Genomic DNA, 19,501 nt, shown 5'->3' with positions numbered 1-19,501 from the left:
TGGAGCACTAAATGTGATGCTTATTAAAACTTAACACTTCCAAACAGCCGCGATATGTTCCCAGTGGATGGCGCACCGCACCAGCCACTCTCCCCCCAGAGCCTGCCTCTTGAGACAGGAAACTTGCAGCCACCCCCCCGACACCACTTCTGGGCGGTGCAGTGGCAAACTTCTTGATGCTCGGGTTCGATGAGCGTGGCAAGTTATAGAGGCAATTTCTGGTTTCTTCGGTTTGCTAATTGAACTTGTTGACGAGGCGGAGGCTTCCTTCTTCTACTCACTTAACCCTGTCGACAGCCGGCACTCACTGCCGTGTGCAAAATATTGTGCAACTTTCACGGAAGTTAATTGCCACCGAGTGAGGCATGCATGGGGCTGTCAAGTGTGTGCTTCCGGGTGTTTTGGTACCCATTAATTTCAAACACCAACAGAGGTGTGTGTGCCACGAAGAGGTTTTCAAGGGCGTTTATTAGGATAGGTCCTTGAGAAGTAGGCAGCTACTTTAGTTACAGCAATTGGACCATGAATGAAGGTATTGCTTCTTTAAGAACAGTTTGCATACTCTTGCAGGTATGATATGGTATCCGCAGGCATATTTAAATCTTAAGGCATGTCTTCGTAAGTTTTTTGATCCTCGTAAAGGGATCAATGATTCATTCGATACGTATTGGTTCATAGAATAACTGAAAAAGGACTGAAAAAGGCTTCAAAAATGAATACGGTAAATAGGAAATGTCGGTTATATATACCTACGGCTGTTCTTTTTGGGGCTTGGTTGGTAAATATTACTAGCCTACAAGGTAAAGCCTCTCAAGAGCCGTAAGAGACAGCCCAGATAGCAGTAACAGTGCGCTGTAAGCGGGAGCGGCCACAGGCTGTTAACGGACAGTCAACATAGGCTGTTAACGGAGAGTAACCACAGGCTGTAAGCGGGAGCGGCCATAGGCTGTTAACGGAGAGAACTAACAGCATACTAACAGAGAGCGCTAACAGACGTTACCAGAGAGAACTAACAAGCTGCAAGCAGAGAGCGCTAACAGTCTGTTATCGGAGAGCGATAGCCGACAGCAGTAACAGGCTGTTAATCTCGTGTATTAACAGCACAACTGATCGGCCTGAACAACAGAAAATGACTACCTCTGTATACTTTCCACGGTACGCGACACTTCCATCCCTCAAAGGAAAGCTCTTCATCTCCTGGAGGGACCTCACTAAGCCGCAATCTGCATAGTTTTTATTGCTTTGGCTTAATGTGTTGCACAACTCCGATTCGAGTGGAGAGAAGTTTGCCGACACTCAATGCTCAGCAAACAAGTTAACTCAATAAACTTGGTCTCCACTGAAAACCGGCAACGACAACCGGCAACAAAAACGGGCAGGAGAACAACGTGGCAACTAACTAGTTGACAACATGTTTCAACAATTGTTGCCCGAAATGCCAAACGTGCAGCGAATGCGCCTTGGAACTGAAGAAAAAAAAACCCAAGAAAAACAGAGACAAAAATGCCGAGAGCCTACCGAGAGGAGTATTCTCTATAGAGTGAGGAAAAGGGAAAGCCGTTTAATAGACAAGCTGGAAAATCACGTAAATACCATAAAGCAGTCGAAATCTTGTAGAATGGCAACATTTTTTAGGCATTCCCCCAGAAGCCAACATCTGTGCCTGGGGAAAGCCCTGGGTTAGACCCTGATGAGCATATCGTAGAGAATGTGGCGGGAGGGGGGTGGGGGTCAGTGTGTTCAGGTAGCAGGTAGCAGCAATGTTGGAGCATCATGAAACACCCAAAAAGTTGGCTACTGTTTTTGGGTCCAGGACACGGAAACGTCGTGTTACGGTTGTCCGGCTGCATGGCTGGCTGCATTCTGCCTTTTCTCTGCCTTTTCGGGGCACGGAACACACATAGCCAGCCTAATGGAAAGTGCACACACACACATAGGCAGACAGTGGGTAGATGCCAAGGACGAAGGAGATGAGGCGGGCAGGCAGTGTGTAGGAGTGTAGGAAGCTACAACGAAGGACCGACGGGACGGGACGGGACGGAACGAACAGCGACTGGCACAGAGCGGATGTGACCGCAACGAACAGTCGTCGACGAGAACGAGAACGACGACGTTTCTGGCTGTAATCTGGGCCAGGACATGCAGGACACGGCGGACATGGCTGCATGTCCCCTGTGATACCCTTCCAAAGGGGCCTGCTCAGAGGTTGAAATGTGTTCATAATTAGCTTCAAAAATGGAAGAACCTTAAAATGGAAGTTTCCTTTAAAAGGATTCTTTGAAAGCTCTCCCAAAAGTTGATTCGTTCGTTCATTATTCGTTCTCCAAGAGTATTTCTCCATTCGACTCGAGCCTACTTTTCGTGCCGCCTTTTGTTGCTCTGCTGCAATGCTTATCTTGTTGCAACGTTGGCTGGAAATTTATATTTACTTTTAAAAAGTATTTAGTGTTGGGTTAGACAACAGACACAAGAGCGGAAGTACCCGTTGAACCCCCAGCAGGGGCCCAGGGACATGGACACGGACAGGGACAGGGACAGGGACAGGGCCGGTCCCAGGTTTTTGTCGGTCTGTCTCTTGTGTAAATGATTTTGGTTTGGGGGATTTGCTCGGGCTTGTGTATTTGCCTCCTGCTGCCTAGCTGTTGGTGGCCGGCCAAGGTGTTGCACTTGCGGCTTTGGCCCAGGGTCCAGGGCCCAGTCGCCACAAGCTGCTGGCATTTCCCCTTTCATAATAATTATGGTATGCATTCATTTGCAGGCAGCAGAAGGGACAGTGCAGGCAGGCAGGCAGCCAGCAAACAACGCCGCAAGGCAATCAAATCTCAAGGCTTCCTCCGAAGGGAAAACCCAGTACATTTTAAATTCCCAGCAAACACATTCAAGGCATTCAACTGACACCGAAATACCAGGAGTTCTACGCTCGGGAATGCTGATGAAATGGCATTGCATTTGATGTATTTTATTCGGATACATTTTAATTAAATGGAATGCTTGAGGCAACAATGTAGTTATTCCAGGGCTTTGTAAAATAATTAATTATTATAAAACATTTATTGCGGTGAAGCCGTTCTTCAAGGCTGAATGTTGTCTCTGACGAGACACAACTTAAAGTCTGACAAGAACTTGAGTCGCTTTAAGCAGTCCTTGAATTTAAATACTGGATATATATTATTTATATGTGCAGCATAAATCTGCTCAAGGCTCTGGGCAGCCGCAGGCCCCAGCTGCTGCTGCAGTCTCTTTAATAAATGAATGTCGGAGCGGCAAGAACGACAACAGTTACATTAGCCACAAGGTTGCACAAATAACCGCAGACACACACACGGAACACACAGAACAAACACATTCACACGTGCCAGCCATTGCCAACAAATCACGCATATAGCCAAGGAAAACACCGTATAGCCACAGCCCCCAGCATCCCAGCGTCCCAGCACCGCAGCGTCCCTACATGTTGCCTCCTACAACACCTGAAGCATTCACAATTAACTGGAAGCCCCCAAATGTTGTCCTTGAGGGAAATGCTCCTCCCGTTGTTGCCGCCGCCAAACAACTTTAAATATTAATATGCTTTGGGCGGCAGAGCAGGCGGAGCAGGCGGAGGAGGAGTAGAACAAGGATGCACAGGACCAGCAGAATGTTAATGGTGATGGCAACACTCCCTGGAAGATGCCTCATCATCGTGTTCCTGATGATGCGGATACCACAGGGCGACGCCATTGAGACGTTGACAACACTTTGGCGACAATGATAATGACGACGTCGACGACGATGGTACTACCCATATAGTATACAGGTGGGCGTGGCATGTGGCTAATGGCCAAGTGCCGGGACTTAAACACACTTGAAGAGGCCTTTGAAAGCAAACACACAAAAGGCAGCCACTCCTGATGGGTCTCTCGGTCCCCGTCTCCATCTCCGTCACTCCTGCTTTTCTCTGCTGGAATACAAACAAAGGTACTTTGCCATTGTAAAGTCATACGAGCCTGCGAGGCTGCAAGGATACAAGGATGGGATAACACACACACACACAGGGCCAACCATCAACAGGTGCCGCAGGAGAATTGCCATAAATGAAATATTTTCCTGCCCCCAGAGCCACTGCCAGGGCCTGAGCCTCGAAAGAATGCAGCCTCGAACTGGCAGAAGCTGAACAAAGCACAGAGGCACAACACACTGAAAATACACCGAGAAAATCCAAGGAAAATACAACGAAAATACAAGGAAAATTCTGCAAAACACAATCATCGCTTCAAAAACCCCTGGCTTGGGGCTTAGAAAATTGCTCATACGACGCGTTACCTGTTGCCTGTCTTTCAGTCGGTGCTTTCTCCTCTGCCTCTCACTCCTCGCTCAATCAAATGCCAGACGGACATTCAGACAACTCATCTCCAAGCCCCCACCGCACTCGACCGCTTTTAATGCCTGCAAAAATGTTTTAAGAGGCTTTTCCCCGACTCTCGCGGAAAAATTAAACAAAACGAACCACCAAAAAAAAGGGCCGGAGAAATGCAAAGTACGCGTCAAAATAACGCCAACAAAGCGCCCAAAAAAAAGCAAGCGAGAGGTTTTTTTCCTGGCCCTTCCCCCAGTTCTCCTCTGTCTGCCTCTAAGAGTCCGCTGTCTGCGGTAATGTCGAAGTGTCGGGGCATTTACCTTATCTGCCTGGCAAAATGTTCAGACAGCAATGCCACACAAAACGAAAAAAGAATACTTTTACTGCAAATTGCTTTATTTCGGGGCGGGGACTGTTTTTTTTTTTTTCTGTGAAGCGAAAGAGTTGTGCTGTGCTCTAATCGATAAGGGAGTCGGAGATACGGAGGCGGGAATGTACTTCTACCTAAATAGGTGTTGAGAATGGTGGTATCTAAATGGAAGGGAAACAGGAAACTGGAATGTATCTAATGAACTAATGAATGTGTTTTTTTGCGGTTTGGTGAATCATTTATGGAATCTATAATAAGTTGCAATTAATTAGGATTGGAAGAGGTTTTAATCATAATCACATTGCTCTTTATTCAGAGGAACAGCTGTTATGGGACAACCGCGCTGTTAGCACACCAGGTTAACAGCCTGTTATCGCGAGCTCGCGCTGTTATCACAATCCACACGATCCACATGGCTCTTGGAAGGCTTTAGCTTGCAACCGAGAACCCACACAATGCTAGTTACGTTCCCAATCATGTTTCAACCGGTCACCACCCGCATTTCCCATGTCCGACGGTGATTTCTGACTCATTCTGCATTTTCGCACCCCGTTGAATACCTGCGTCTCGATCTAACCTCGTGAAAGCACTCTTTGTATGCTAAATCTTTCCAGCACCCAATTAAAATTTAAATACAAGGAGGTTTATGAAGTGTTTTTACACCATTAGCATTACCATACCATTCCTTGCACCTTTTGCTTTTCCCCAACAACAGATGTTCTTTCTCCCAGCCATCACCCAACATAATCAGACTTGAAATAATCCCCTCGCAGGTCGTTAGCAGCTTGAAAATTTCACATTTACGAAGCTTTCCATAGCCATTGAATTAGTTCTCGTAATTAAGCAAATTACCAGAGGCGGAATCATATGCGCTTCAATCATATTTTACACGAAAAATGTTTAAGTTTTGCACCCAGCAGCAGTTCGAGGAATACAAAAACAAGAGGCATTAGCATGGCTATCGTTTATCGGTGCATTTCATTATTACACCCAAAGCCCAGAGCCCATAGATGGGACGACAGGAACAGGGAGACCTACGAGTAATGCCCCGGGAGATAGAATATCTGCAGAGGGGAAAAGTACGCAAATGAACGCAAAATGGTAATGAACGCAGTCAGGGCATAGTTAGCACTGTATAGTCCATACAATTAACCCGAATTGAACATTAGTTCATGCACTTTGGCCACCTGATAGGCCCCTCCTCGCACACACCACCGCACACCACACCACACCACATCCATACCCATACCATCCATAGTCCAGAGTCCAGAGCCGAGAGCCCATCCGGCAGCCCGTTCCATGGATAGCACGTACGTACGTATGTACGTTCCAGTATGCTCTGCATAAGTGAGCTCTGTCTGAAATGAAAAGGAGAAACTGAACTAAAAATCAACACTGGGAATAGTAGGTGGTTGGGGCTGCAGGATGCAGGATGCAGGTCCAGGTGGATAAACTTTTGCCTGGTTCTGGGAATAAAATTTGCAGTTGTCCTTGTTATTGTTCAGTGTTTATTTGGTTGAGCATAAAGAGAGAGAGAGAGAGATAGAGTGTGTGTGTGGGGACTCCACAAATTTCCACGTCTGTTGTGCAATTAAAATTGCACAAATGCAGAGCCAACAGCCAGGTTGACCCAAAGGGGAGCTCCCGCAAATCCAATTGCACAACTAACTCGACGAACACTTCAGACCCGCCGCCGCACTCGCCGGGATGGTAATTGTTTTTCTGTGACTCGTTTATTGAAAAGTTTTACATATTTCATATGCACATCTCGGATGCCGGCCGAGCTCCGAAATTTCTCTATGAATTACGCCAAACTTTATCATCATCATCAACAGGAGAGAGGAAGAGCGGCAGGAGCTTCATCCTGATGTATGGCCTCCTCCTGCAAACAGAACAAATGCACATTTAGAGTGTTCCTTGTTTTGCTTTTAATTTACTGCCTTGAGGCAGGGCCTCCCAAAATCGGCAGCCGGGAGAGGAGCCTGGATACGTGCCTGGCCAAAGACCCAGAGAATGTTCTTTGCTTCTTCCTGGCTCATGGCTCATGGCTCATGGTTCATGGCTCATGGTTCCTGGTTCCTCTGCTTGGGCCTCTCTCACGAATTTATATTAAAAATTATTTATTACATTTGCCAGGGCTTTCTCTCCGCTCCGCTCTGCTCTGCTCCGCTACTGCTTCTCCACCTCCTCCTTTTTATGCCCAGCAAAAAGCCAAAACTTTTTAATTGCTCTTTTTTTTTGTTTGGTTGTGTTTCCGGAATTGTTTTTTGCCACTTTCCACTCCCAGGTCCAAGGAGACACGTACGTGCTTTTATTTCCTTTAATGATATAACGTGATAGAACAGTTTTCCCGCTTCTTTGCTGGGATTTTTTGTTGTTTTTGTTTGTTGTTTCGGTGCTCTCTTGAGGAGTCGCTATTTATAAAGGGATATATATCACTTTTTCCGTAATAAGGTGCAATTAACAAAAAAGTTTTTGAAGGAAAAGAAAAGGTGCTGCGGATAATAAATATCACTGACTTAAGAAGCGAACTTCCAAGTAGGGTTACTTAAGTTTTGTTTGTAGATACTATCGGAAAACACTATAAAATACAAAGATATTGCAACAGGCAACACGTTCGAGGCTTCGTGGTGCTGGTACGCGGAGTTCTGGGTCTTTAGTTCTCTCTTGGGCTACATTTTATGGTTCCCAAAGACCGTGTACTTCGTTGTTGGATTTCTTATACCGAAAAGTAAGTCTTTAGTGCGCCTCGCAAGAGGCTTTGGGTATAGTTTAGTCTTTGCCATATGTTATAGGGTTATATAGCCCATAAGTAAAGCTTAAAATATTCCCATCAATGTGAAAATATTCCACAAAATATTCTTTCATTCTAATGATTTCCAATCTGTTTCTCTTTTGCAGTTCTGGGCCGCATATGTGCCCTGCGAGGCCCAGCATCGGGATGCTGTGCAGCTCACTTTGGAGCAGATTGATGTGATCAAGCGCCTCACGGATCGGTACTCCCCGCAGTTAACCACGTGCACCTCGGCGCAGGGTAAGTCAACAGTCAGCCAAATATCACACATACGCCGCGTGGGCAGGACCTATACCAGTAAACAAAAAAAAAACATTCCCCGAAAGTTTCCCCAAACCAGACCTAAACCAAAACTGAACGGAAAGGCAAGGAAAGTATGCCAGGCATTCGAGTTGTTCGTTTTGCACTCTTGGGTTCAGTTTTTTTTTGGTGGGGGGGGTGAGCGAAAGCTATGCCGGAAAACTTTGACTCGCGAGTCTTTGGCAAAGTTGTTGAAAAGTATCTTGGCCGACTACCAAAAAGCAGTTGCTGCAACTGTGGCAGTAGCCGCGGCAGGAGTCCGCAGCGGCAGTGGCAGTAGCAGTGGCGGCGGCGGCGGCCCTTGAGGCAGCTGCTTACCGCGTGCCATATTTTTGCACCATTTCCTTTGATACGCTGCACTTACCTACATAGTTGCCGCACCGGAGAGGCCTCGTTTAAGCGAAGAAAAACAGTCCATATTTCTTTGTAAGTCAGCCGCAAGAGCACTTGCCAAATAGCAAACAGAACATGGAACAAGAACTATAGATTTGGGTGCCGAAACTGTAGATACCCTGAGAGCACCAGCAGTGTCTTCAGCATCAGATCTGAAGCTAAGAGAAAGGTCCATGAAACAAGAAGACACCCTTCACTTGAACTTGAACGCTGACTGACGCCGAGTCCACTGTATCCTCTAGAGGCTCAAAAGCACCTCCTGTTCTGCATATCCATCATCTGGGAGGAACATTATACCCTCTTCAAGGGTATCGCAAAGCTGCACAAAAGCACAGAAATTGCAGAAGTAGCAACTTCTGACTTATGCTTCGACTCCCCGGCCAGCATTTGTGTTGCGTTTCCCTGTTTGTTTTCCGTTTTGCATTTTGATTTGCACTCCCTGCCTCTGCCTGGGCCATTTTCCACTCGAGTCTGAGTCGAGTCTTGGCCATATTTTTTGTATTGCAGCTGCATGCACAGGAAAACGGCCAAAGGAAAACTGAAAGGGAAACGAAAACGAAAACTGAAAGCATAACCAACAAATCGCTTCCGGCATTTGCGTTGAAACATTTACGTAGCCGTAAATGGAAATGTCAATAAATCATGGCTGAAGACAAAATAACAAGAAATATAAAACAGGAAAACTTTTAGCCGCAACAAATATTGTACAGCGAATCGAGTGGAGTACTACAAAGGATCGAATGGATTACGGAGCGGATGAAATGGCATTTGCATGTGTTTTCCTCCGATGAAAGGTGCGCAGATCCCAAAGAAAATGTGCAGCTTTCCCCCAACAACTCTGAGCAGCAAACAGAAAAGTGAACAATTTGCCAATCTTCTGGGACGTCTGATGTCTCTTTCGCAGTCAGCATAAAAATTTCTCTTAATTGATGCGGTTTTTTCTTTTTTTTTTTTGTTCGCAACGGAAATTGGATTGAATGAAGCGAGTGAAGTGGCAAATTGAGCAATAAATTTGATTAAAATTGGAGGACTCTGCTAGTCGGGGAGAAAAAAAAAAGAAAACCCCATAAAGAAGAGCAATGGAGAGAAGCATAAAAGAATGGTAGAGAAAATGGCCAACAGATAAAGGAAGTGTCTGAAAGGGGAAATGGAAATGGAAAGGGGGTGACAGCATTGGCATTGGTTTTTTATCTGCAGATTTCTTATGCCCGATGATTGATCCAAAATTTGCATTTACTTGAGACAATTAGGACATCCATCCATTACACTATCAGTATCCAAAGGATAACCAGAGCAGATATGTGCTAAATAAAACCTCTTTTTGATCACATGCCATCCCCTTTGAGGATTTTGCACCCAAAACAAACTCTTTCTAGTTCAAAGACCCAAAAGCAGAACAGAAATCAACCAAAGTCCTTTGACTTTGAACAAGAGCTAAAGAAAGTACAACAGAGTGCGAAAATAAAAAGTGCCTCGAAAACAAAACAACCTGCATTGGTCTTCCTTTGAAATCCCAGCTGCTGTTGAATAAAACCCAACATTTTATTTTAACTACTGCAAATAAATTCAGTTGAAATTGTTGTGTGTCCTCCTCCTGGCTCCCACTGGCTCCCCCTGGCTCCTCCTCGCTCACATGTCGTGTAAATAAAATGCGAATCCAAGTGACTATTGAGCAAATGCAGCAGGGCGTGCCACACTGCCACACACATACCCTGCTCGGGGGTACTCCTTTCCAGCTGCCGCTGGTCCCTGCCAATGTGATTGTAAAAAATGCAAAGCTAACGAACCGAAACACAACGCGACGAGTGACGTGCCCCGTCACTCACTCCGAATACGAAACCAAGTCCTGGCACTGGTCCGTGTCCGAGCGGGAGTTGAAGTCCTGGTCGAAGTACTGGTCCCACTCTCGACTAAACAAATGAGCGTTACAATCGCGCTCCATAAACCCAACAACATTCTCCCAGACGAGACACAAAGCTCCACCTCGAAGTATATCCTGGTGGCAGTGTCCTTTCCTGTCCTGTCACCTGCCAGCGTTCTGCTGCTACTTTACATCTGCCTCTCACTCTCACTCACACTCACACTCGCCCCCCCTCCTTCACACGCCACTCCTCTGCTTTGCTCACTCTCCAAATGTGAGAATCGTTTTTATTTGCAATTTTCAATTTTCACCTTCAAAAGTGTAAACCTCAATTTACACTGCCACTCCACCTCCTCCACCACCTCCTCCTCCACCAACATAACCACCATCCCCCCATCAAGAGTCCGAGAAAAGGATATTGAGAAAATTGCATTCTGCTGCAGCAGAAAGAAAAATAAGGATCGAAAGAGGTATTTGGTCGCATCAAGCTGTACACTTCAATGCTCTTTCCGAATGGGGTATGGGGAAAGCAGTGAGCAGAGGTCTTAGAGAATAGGGATATTATGATGAAGAAATTATGGACTAGGGAACATGATAAACGATAGAATATATAGACAATATTAAGGCTAGAATGATTTGGATAGTAAATGTTTTATAATCAGATTGAGCAAAGGATAAAAACGATTTGAAATATGGAATAGATCATACGACAAGATATTTTCTATGCTAATGGACAGATATAATGGACAGATATTGAAAAATATTGAAAATAATGAAAGATACATTACTTGAGGTGCAGTATAGATATATAGATTCCATGATAATTCATGTACCTTTTAGAGAATGAATGCTTCAGCATCTACAACTCTTCAGTGCTTTTCCTCAGCATCTTCAGGGTATCCAACCTGCCACTATCCTCTCCCATTCACTGCCCTTTCATTGTTACCCTTTTGTAAAGCTTCTTCTGCCACTGCCACTACTGTTGGGGCTGCTGCTGCTGTGGCTGTTGCCATTGCTTTTGGTTTATTGCGTCAAGTGGCATTTGGTTGGGATTTTCATTTTGAAACGTATTGGTGGAGAGGAGTGGAGCCGCTCTCTGTGTGCTATGAGTATTGCCTCAATTCGCATCCGATACATTGGGGCCATCTATTATACATTACGGCCCTGGTCACCAGAACTCCGGTCCGCTACGCTCCGCTCCGGCCGAAGTCACAGACAATTACATGCAGCACCAAAGAGCGAGCGAGCGAGCGACCGAGTCGTAGTCCCTGCCCCGGAATTGAACTTCAGCTCACGTGGCGCATTTTAGTGCCTTTGAGTTGCCTTTCTGTTGCCTTGACTGTGCCGCAATGGCTGTGGAAGCAGTGGCATCCCAGAGAAATGGCAAGAAGGAATCATTCCTCTCCACCGTCCCGCACCGTCCCACCGTCCCGCACCGTCCCACCGTCCCGTCCCCTAAGTATTGGTCCTGCCCGAACATTTGTTTATTTGCTCCATATTTTAGGGTTTTACGGCAACGACGTTTCCGACATCGACCAGGTTTTTGTGGCAGGTATTTGGTTTTGCCAGCAACAATGGAGAACCAGCGCCAGAGCCAGAGCCAACATTGGAGCACAATTCCCGTTTCCTTGGCCTCCATTGCTTTTGATTTTGCAGAGCTTATTTGCTTATTGCCAGCGAATCCTGCGTCCTGTGTCTTGGAGTGCCATTGCCTGTTCTCCCGTTCCCCCTTTCGCCCGTTCCCCCTTTCCCGATTATCGTTTCTCAGTTCGTTTTGGGGTCTCACAGGAAATAGGGCTGTTTGCCGTTTGCCGTTTGCCCGTTCGTTATGTGGGGAAAATTTATTAACCCGATTTCCCTTTTGTGTGCGACACATTCGAAATGTTATCAAAATTGGCTGGCACACAAAATGCTTGATTTGAATAGCCTGCAACAAATTATAATCGACCCCCAGAGTGGGCTCCCAGTCCCTCTGGAGGAAAACAAGCTTCCCCACTTATTTGCAGATAAATCGAAATGGATATGCTGATACGAGTATCTAAATGGACTGCCCCTCACCCAATAATATTTCTTTAATATTCGAAAAAGGTCAGAAGGCCGTCCAAACATATTCATATTCATCAACGACACTTTGATGCACTTGAAAAACTCTGGAAAAATGTCAAAGGAAAATTATTATTTGAAGCCATTAAAAGTTTTTGGCCCAGCACTCCACTCGAAACATAGACACACACACACACACACACATAGAACTTGGCCAAGTAGCAAAATTTAAGCAAACATTGTTCAAGCTTTGCTGGCTAAAAACAATAATAAATGAATGGACGAGGAACGAACAATGTTCAAGTATTTTGACAAGTGCCTTGGCAACAAAATAGAATGTCAAGAAACAGATCAAAGCTGCTTGTGGGCCCTGTCTCTGTCTCTGTCTCTGTCCCTCTGGTTTTGGTTCTGGCCAAGACAAGCGTAAATATTGCATGGCACAGCGAAATGTTTTGTTTTACTGGTCACTGGGACTGGGACTGGGAATCCACAAAACAGAAAGGATAAACTGACAGATGGAGCACCACTGGGATACTGGGATACTGGGATACTTGGAGACTGACACCAAAGACTAACCGCATCCGCAGTGTGAGTAGTGCTCAATGGGGGCATTCGAGCGAATGACAGACCAAACCAAACCAGACCACACCAGACCATAACCAGAAACAACAAATGTTACTTATGGCAAGAGCCAAGTTTTAAACCGCACAGAACTCCAGCTGAAACACTGTCACTTCCAATCAGCATAATAAATACGTGTAGAGAGAAATATATTTTAAATCCTTTTCCGTACCATCTTCTTTCGTTTGCAGACATCATTGATGCCCACAAGAACCAACAGGTCTGCTCGCTGACTGGCGTCGAGGGCGGCCACTCCCTGGGCGGCTCTCTGGCCGTTCTACGCACTCTCTATGCGATCGGAGTGCGCTACATGACACTCACCTCCACTTGCCACACGCCCTGGGCCGACTCGAGTTATGCGGACGCACCGACCTTCAATATGAAACATGGCGGACTCACCCTCTTCGGGAAGGTAAGTCTCTTTCGGTGCCTCCTCGTCTCTTGTTCTTGTTACACCTGATTTAATGCTAATTAGTTGAACGGTCGGTCCTGTGTGTTGCGTGGGTCCTCTGTGCTCTGTCCTCTGTCCTCTGTCCTCTGGCCTGTGCCTCTGTCAGTCGCCGGCTTACACGGGGATTTGGTCGCTGATGATACGTCCTTTCGAGCACCCCGCTCAACTTCATTGTAACTACGGTCAACCGCAGTCAACGCTTTGTTAGCCTGGCCATAAACATGTGCAGTGTGTCGGTGGGGGGAGGAGAGGAGGGGAAATATGGTGGGCGGGCAAGGCAAGGCAAGGCAGTTATGTACTTAAGTGCCCTTTCTGTGGGTGGCACCGTGCCACCCGTGCTTTGTGCCTTGTGCCCTGCCCTCCAAATGGTTCAACAGTTCTCAAATTAGGTGCCTACTACAATTTACAATTGCCGGTCGGCTTTGCTGCGGGATTTTCGTGTGACCTGAGCACAGGATCATATATATTAAATTAGGCCCCCACGACCGACTATCCAGCGGTTTCTGTGGTCCAACCAGAACTAATGGCCCATAAGCAGCGGCCAACCAGCCGAGGAATACTTGCAACCATTATGGATATTATAAATTGCTCTAAACGGAATTTGTGAGAGCTCCCCGGCATCGATTTCATGACTAACAAAATGGGTTTGAGTAATTGGATGATAGCCAAGGGGAAAGAGGAGTCTATAGGCCGTAAAGACGTGTCTGATCTTGAATTTCCATTCGAAAAATTGTGCGCAATCTACATGAGAGAAGGAGGTCATCAAACTTGATTCTGTCAAACATCAAGGCCACTCGAGACAAACGCATTTTGATCCGAATTTCCACCCAACAACAGCCTGCACAAGCAATTACAATATTTCCGTTCTCTTCTCAGACTCTGGCTGTGTAATTATTTTGAAATTCGAAATTTCCCCGTCATGATGATGTTCAAACATGATTACAACGCAATCCGATGGTGTGTTTTCATACCCTTTACGTTACGATGGGGTATAGCTGATCCGAGCACCGATCTGTACAGTGCCAAGGAACACAATTCTTTCTAAGAACTAAAGATAGACGTATCTATAAGAGTATCCCATGTTTCGGTGCCACAGATCGATCCTTTTTTCTGGTTTTTTTTTGGGTGTTCTTCATGGCACATCTTGACGGGCCTCTGGCCGCCGTCCGCTTCCTCTTTGGCTGTGGGCTAGTGCCAAATGCTATTTACAGTGAAACGCAGCGACAGACAAAGTGCATGCGGAAATAAAATGTGCACAAGCACAGCCACACGAATACGAAAAGAAAACCTACAATTTGTAGCAACAAAAGTGCAAAATTTAAAGAACAACAAACCAAACCATTTGCCGCAGCTGTTGATTCGAGGCAGGAAATGTATGCAAATTTACTGAGGCCATTCCCGTCCTCAAATGGGGAATATTTTGATTGTTTATGCATATTATATTCCTCGGATGTTTGCGTCTGTCATCTGTTTTTCTGGACTAGCGCCCTGCCCTGCCCTGCCAATTAAATATGGAAAATACCAGGGCGAAATCAGCTCAGCGTCACTTCCTCATTTAACCTGCGGAATTTTCAATTACACATTCTCAAAACAATAGATGCCGCCGAACAAAATACGAAAATGAAAAGTGAAAAACTCTCCCCTGCGCAGGCGCCGAGAGAGTGCCTAAATTTGGGAATGGAGAGCGAAGAAAAGCGAGAGATAGGAAGAGCGCAAGAGGTGGAATCGAAATGGGAAATCTTTCGCCGCGTCAGTAAAACGGCCAGGCAATGGGAAAATCGAAATTTTCATTCATACTATAAGGTGAATGGCACAGTGGGACCAGGCACAAGGAAAGTGGTAGACATGCCATGGAAAGATATACTTAGTAATTATTTATGCTTAAGGACTGCTTAAAGAATCAACGATAAGTGCTGGAAGAGGAAAGAAAGAAAACATAATCCCAGATGATGGTAAATGCTATAATTTTAAGGAATATTTTGGGGGATATATACCAATTCCTCAAGGCACGAAGTCACATACGAATCGAGGCTTGAAAGCATATTTCTAGCCCTATTGTTTGGGCCATCTCTTACCAAGAAATATTCAAATTTGTTCTGCGGGCTAATGAAAATCCTTAAGCAGCCGACATTTCATTAAATTTAATCACTTTGGTGCCACTGTGTCCCCACTTAACGACAGTGTCCGCCCGCGCTCGCTAAAAATACCCGTCGCTGGCACCCACCCACCCGAGAGGCGCCACAGACAGTTGGTCACATGGGCCATGGTGAAAACGCACTCTCCTCGCTCGCTGGCCGCTCTGGTGGCTCTCTCGCTGCCGGATTTCGCCCCGAAAATGCCACACCGAGTGGGGCTCGTGGTGTGGTGGAAATGCCATCGGATGGCTGAGATGCGGCTCGGTTCGTGTCTTTGTGGGGGACTGTGGTTCAGTCGACGAACGAAATTCGCCCCAACGAGGCAGCTGCCAGAATTGTACCTAGACCTCCGTGGCAGTTGTGAAGTGTAGTGGAGAACGGCCACAGAGAAAAGAGAAAAGCCAGAAAGAAGGAAGCAGAGAATAGGAAAATAAAAGCGAAACGAATACACAAAATACACAGCGAGCGATACACAGAGGAAACACACAAGAAAATCAACCACGAAATTCGAAATTCCTGCTGGCCAAATATCTATCGTATTTCGAACGGGAACGCATTGCCATTGCGAAAAGGTGAACAAATAGCTAACGATTACTACTAACCCCAGCCGTACTAACACCGACAAAATGAAGAGCCAAGTGGACTAATCGACTACTTCCTCCTCCTATACGAACGACCACGCACACCCTCGCCACCGCATCGTGATTGATGATGACAACGCAGCAGCTTGTGGCAGGGCAAGAGGCAGGGGCACCAGCGTCACCAGAGTCAGAGGCAGTAGCAGAAGCTCCTACAGAGAACAACTGCGAAGAAGCAGCACAAGCAGCAGCAGCCATGACAGCAGCCACAACAGCAGGCGGAGCTGGGGGCGCAGGGGGTAAGCAGAGCAAGCACAGGTCGAGGTCATCTGCACGGTACGATGACGTCGAGAAGCAGCAGCGCAAGAGCCGCGCCATTGTCTCCATACCGAACACGATAAAGCTGAGCATGCTGAACAGCGGCCTGCTCTCGTTCGAGCGGATAAAGCTGGAGGCCCGCGACGAGAACAACAGCCTCTCGAAGACGATACCCAACGGACCCATCGATATACGCCACTTCCTCAAACTGTGCGATCTGCGCCGCAAGTTCCCAGTGCTCTACAAGCTGGAGTTCCAGACAGCCGCCAAGGTGGAGTCGAACACCTGTCGGCATGCGATGAAGAAGAACAACCAGGAGAAGAACCAGAATCCCAAGTGCATTCCATACGACTACAATCGGGTGGTGCTGGAGAAGGTGGGCGGGCTGCAGGACTCGGACTATGTGAATGCCTCCTATGTGGACAGTCTGCTCAAGCCGAACGCCTACATTGTGACCCAGGGACCGGTCCTCGAGACAGTGGTCGCCTACTGGCGCATGGTCTGGCAGGAGAACATCAGCGCCATCGTGATGCTCACCAAGACCTTTGACTTCGCCAAGGTGATGTGCCACCAGTACTGGCCGGCCAACATGGAGGTGCACGAGACGTACGGCGACATTCACATCAACATCGTGAGGGAGGAGCAGCTGGCCAACTTCCACATTCGCACCTTTCGGCTCTACAAGAAGAACGAGCAGGGCGAGGTCTGTGACGAGCGGCTGATCCTGCAGTTCCACTACACGGAATGGTACTCCCACTCGTGTCCCTTCTCCAACGCCCTGCTGGAGTTCCGCCGGAGGGTGCGCCTGGTCGTGGGTAACATCATCAAGGACGAGGACGACATGCGGGGACCCATTCTGGTCCACTGCAGCGATGGCGGCGGTCGCTCTGGCGTCTACATGTCCATCGATGCCAATCTGGAACTGGCCGAGGAGGAGGAGTGCTTCAATGTCTTCGGCTACCTCAAGAAACTGAGGCAATCGCGGAAGGGTCTCGTGGAGAATGTGGAGCAGTACAAGTTCATCTACGACACCCTGGAGGAGCACATTATCTGCGGCAAGACCTGGTTCCCCGTCTCCGAGCTCTCGGATCGGCTGAAGGCCAAGGCCCGTCGCAATTCCGGGACCAAGCTGAACGAGTACCAAATGGAGTACGATCAGATCTGCAAGCAGACGCCGAGATTCACCATCGGGGACTGTGCTGGAGGCCATCGCGCCGACAACAGAGAGAAGAACAGGGACGTGCTGTGCGTGCCGCCGGACAACTTCCGGCCATACCTCACCTCCTTCCAGGGCAACGCCTTCACGGACTACATCAACTCGGTGTTCGTCGACGGATATACAAAGCCCCGCGAATACATCGTCACCGAGTGGCCCATGAAGCACACTCTGGGAGAGTTCTGGTCCCTGGTATACGACCAGGAGTGCTCCGCGGTGGTGGTGCTGTGCCAGCCGCCCTCCCAGTCGCAGTCGTATCCCTCCTTCTGGCCGAACAAGTCCAAAATGGAGAAGTACGGCCCCGTGTTCTCCGTGCACTACGTAATGTCGAAGAGCTACACGAACATCAAGCAGTGGGAGTTCAAGATCAACAAGAAGATCGTCTCGCTCACGGAGATGATGGCCGGCGTGAAGGCGCCCACCCGAACCGTCCAGCTGTTCCAGCTCACCTGCTGGCCGATGGGCCACAAGGTGCCCAGCTCCACGAACTCCCTGGTGTACCTGATGAACATGGTGGAGATCTGGCGGAACAAGGTCGACTACGGCCCCGTCTGCGTTGTCTCGCCCGATGGTCGCAGTCGGGCCGGTGTCTACTGTGCCGCGAATGCGTGCATCGAGCAGGTCATCCAGCACGGGGAGGTCGATGTCTTTCAGGCCGTCAAAACGGTGCGCCGTCACAGGCCGCAGCTCGTCGAGAATATGACCGAGTACAAGTACTGCTACGATCTGGTACTGCACTACGTCCTGCACTTTCTCAACAAGAAGGACTGATCGGTCGTGCAAAAAGTTGTACGCGACTTTTTGGTTATTTTTGGGCGCTCCATCCCAGCAGCAGCAGAGGGAGCGACCCTGCTCAGGATGCTTTAATGGTTAACAATGATGAAATACTTGAACAAGTGGTCCACATTTGATGCCTCCACCTTCGCGTAGGGTTTTTGGCACCGCCTTAAAGCAATAATACTGAGTATTTTGTTGTCCACAAACCGAAACGGAAACTGAAACTGAAACCGAAAACCGAAACCATTTTGTTAACTCACTTTTCCCGAGCATCGAAATGAAATTTCACGCCCGCTGAGAAAAGCGAGTGCACTTTTTACTTGTTTTTCTTTCGGTTTTTCAAGAGGTCCGCGAGCCACACTTCTGGCTGGACCATAAAACAAAAACAAAACAAAGAAACTATATACCTAAACACTATATCCTATACATATATACTACCTATATATATACCTACTATATGCCTATTGATCTGAACTGTATGTGCCATTTGTGAAACCCTAGTTGTTGTTGTTACGATGATATGATATGAGAGGAGAGGAGAGGAGAAGAGAAGAGAAGAGAATGATGATGAGAAGAGAGTGATGAGGAGTGGAAACTATTACGATTACCATTTATATTTATACATCTATAGATTATTATTATTACGTTTACTCTTAAAGAACTTGCTACCTGGGCAATTGTTGATATATATCTAACTACACAAATACCTACACATATATGGAATCTATTTATACATATATACATATATATGAATGTTATGTACTGTTGTAAATGGAAGACGCATTGTTTTTCCGGTATGAAAACTGTTGGCGGAACTTTATTTTTTATTCATGTTAAAAAGAGAATATTTATTGCAACACACACACACACACACACAAAGTGAGAGCAACTTCAGGGGAATGAATGAAGAGAACCAACTTTATATATTATTTATTTATAGAAAACACACACACACACACACACATACACTCATAAGGATATGATTGTATAATAATTTTCCTGTATTTTCGCATTTATGCATTAGAACAGACACACAGAACACACACACACACAAATATTGTTGTAACTGTAATGGAATTATTTTTTTAAATGTGACAACAAAAAAGAGCATGTATTTTTGATCGATTCAATGTCCAATATACATAGAGAAACATATAGCACAAAAATTGGACTGGAATGGGGAGATGAAAGCGAAGCGAAGAAAAGGAACCAATAAGAAACGAGATGAAAATAACTTGGAATTTGTGTGTTTTCAATGCGGTTTGGGTTTCAGCTGAAATTTGGATAAGGCATGAATGCCTTAAGGAA

General features: G+C 46.7%; 2 protein-coding genes across 4 annotated transcripts in view; both read left to right on the top strand.

Annotated features, from left to right (window-relative positions):
- LOC6589476 (protein naked cuticle) overlaps positions 1 to 19,501 on the top strand; it is a 131,952-nt gene that overhangs the window by 90,526 nt on the left and 21,925 nt on the right. The window contains exons 9-10 of the mRNA XM_026988428.1: positions 7,608 to 7,740; positions 12,910 to 13,130. Coding sequence (XP_026844229.1) covers positions 7,608 to 7,740; positions 12,910 to 13,130 — 354 coding nt within the window. The remainder of the gene's footprint in view (positions 1 to 7,607; positions 7,741 to 12,909; positions 13,131 to 19,501) is intronic.
- LOC113565678 (receptor-type tyrosine-protein phosphatase kappa) lies at positions 15,742 to 19,434 on the top strand. 3 transcript variants are annotated; one of them, XM_026988431.1, is made up of 2 exons: positions 15,742 to 15,876; positions 16,031 to 19,434. In XM_026988431.1, the coding sequence occupies exon 2, from the start codon at positions 16,139 to 16,141 to the stop codon at positions 18,185 to 18,187; it is 2,049 nt and encodes a 682-aa protein (XP_026844232.1). In that variant the 5' UTR covers positions 15,742 to 15,876; positions 16,031 to 16,138; the 3' UTR covers positions 18,188 to 19,434. The 3 variants fall into 3 exon arrangements, with proteins under 3 accessions (XP_026844232.1, XP_026844231.1, XP_026844230.1); XM_026988430.1 differs by having other exon boundaries at positions 16,028 to 19,434; XM_026988429.1 differs by having other exon boundaries at positions 15,808 to 19,434.

The sequence above is a fragment of the Drosophila persimilis genome, unplaced genomic scaffold (assembly GCF_003286085.1).
Source record: "Drosophila persimilis strain 14011-0111.01,24,50 unplaced genomic scaffold, DperRS2 tig00000191-arrow-pilon, whole genome shotgun sequence".
In the NCBI taxonomy this organism is placed as follows: Eukaryota; Metazoa; Arthropoda; class Insecta; order Diptera; family Drosophilidae; genus Drosophila; species Drosophila persimilis.
The sequence above is the reverse complement of the archived record's forward strand: the minus strand, read 5'-3'. Positions and strand labels throughout refer to the sequence as shown.

Coding starts and splice junctions, on each gene's coding strand:
- LOC113565678 (XM_026988429.1), top strand. CDS start 16,013: ATGATGACAACGCAGCAGCTTGTGGCAGGGCAAGAGGCAGGGGCACCA.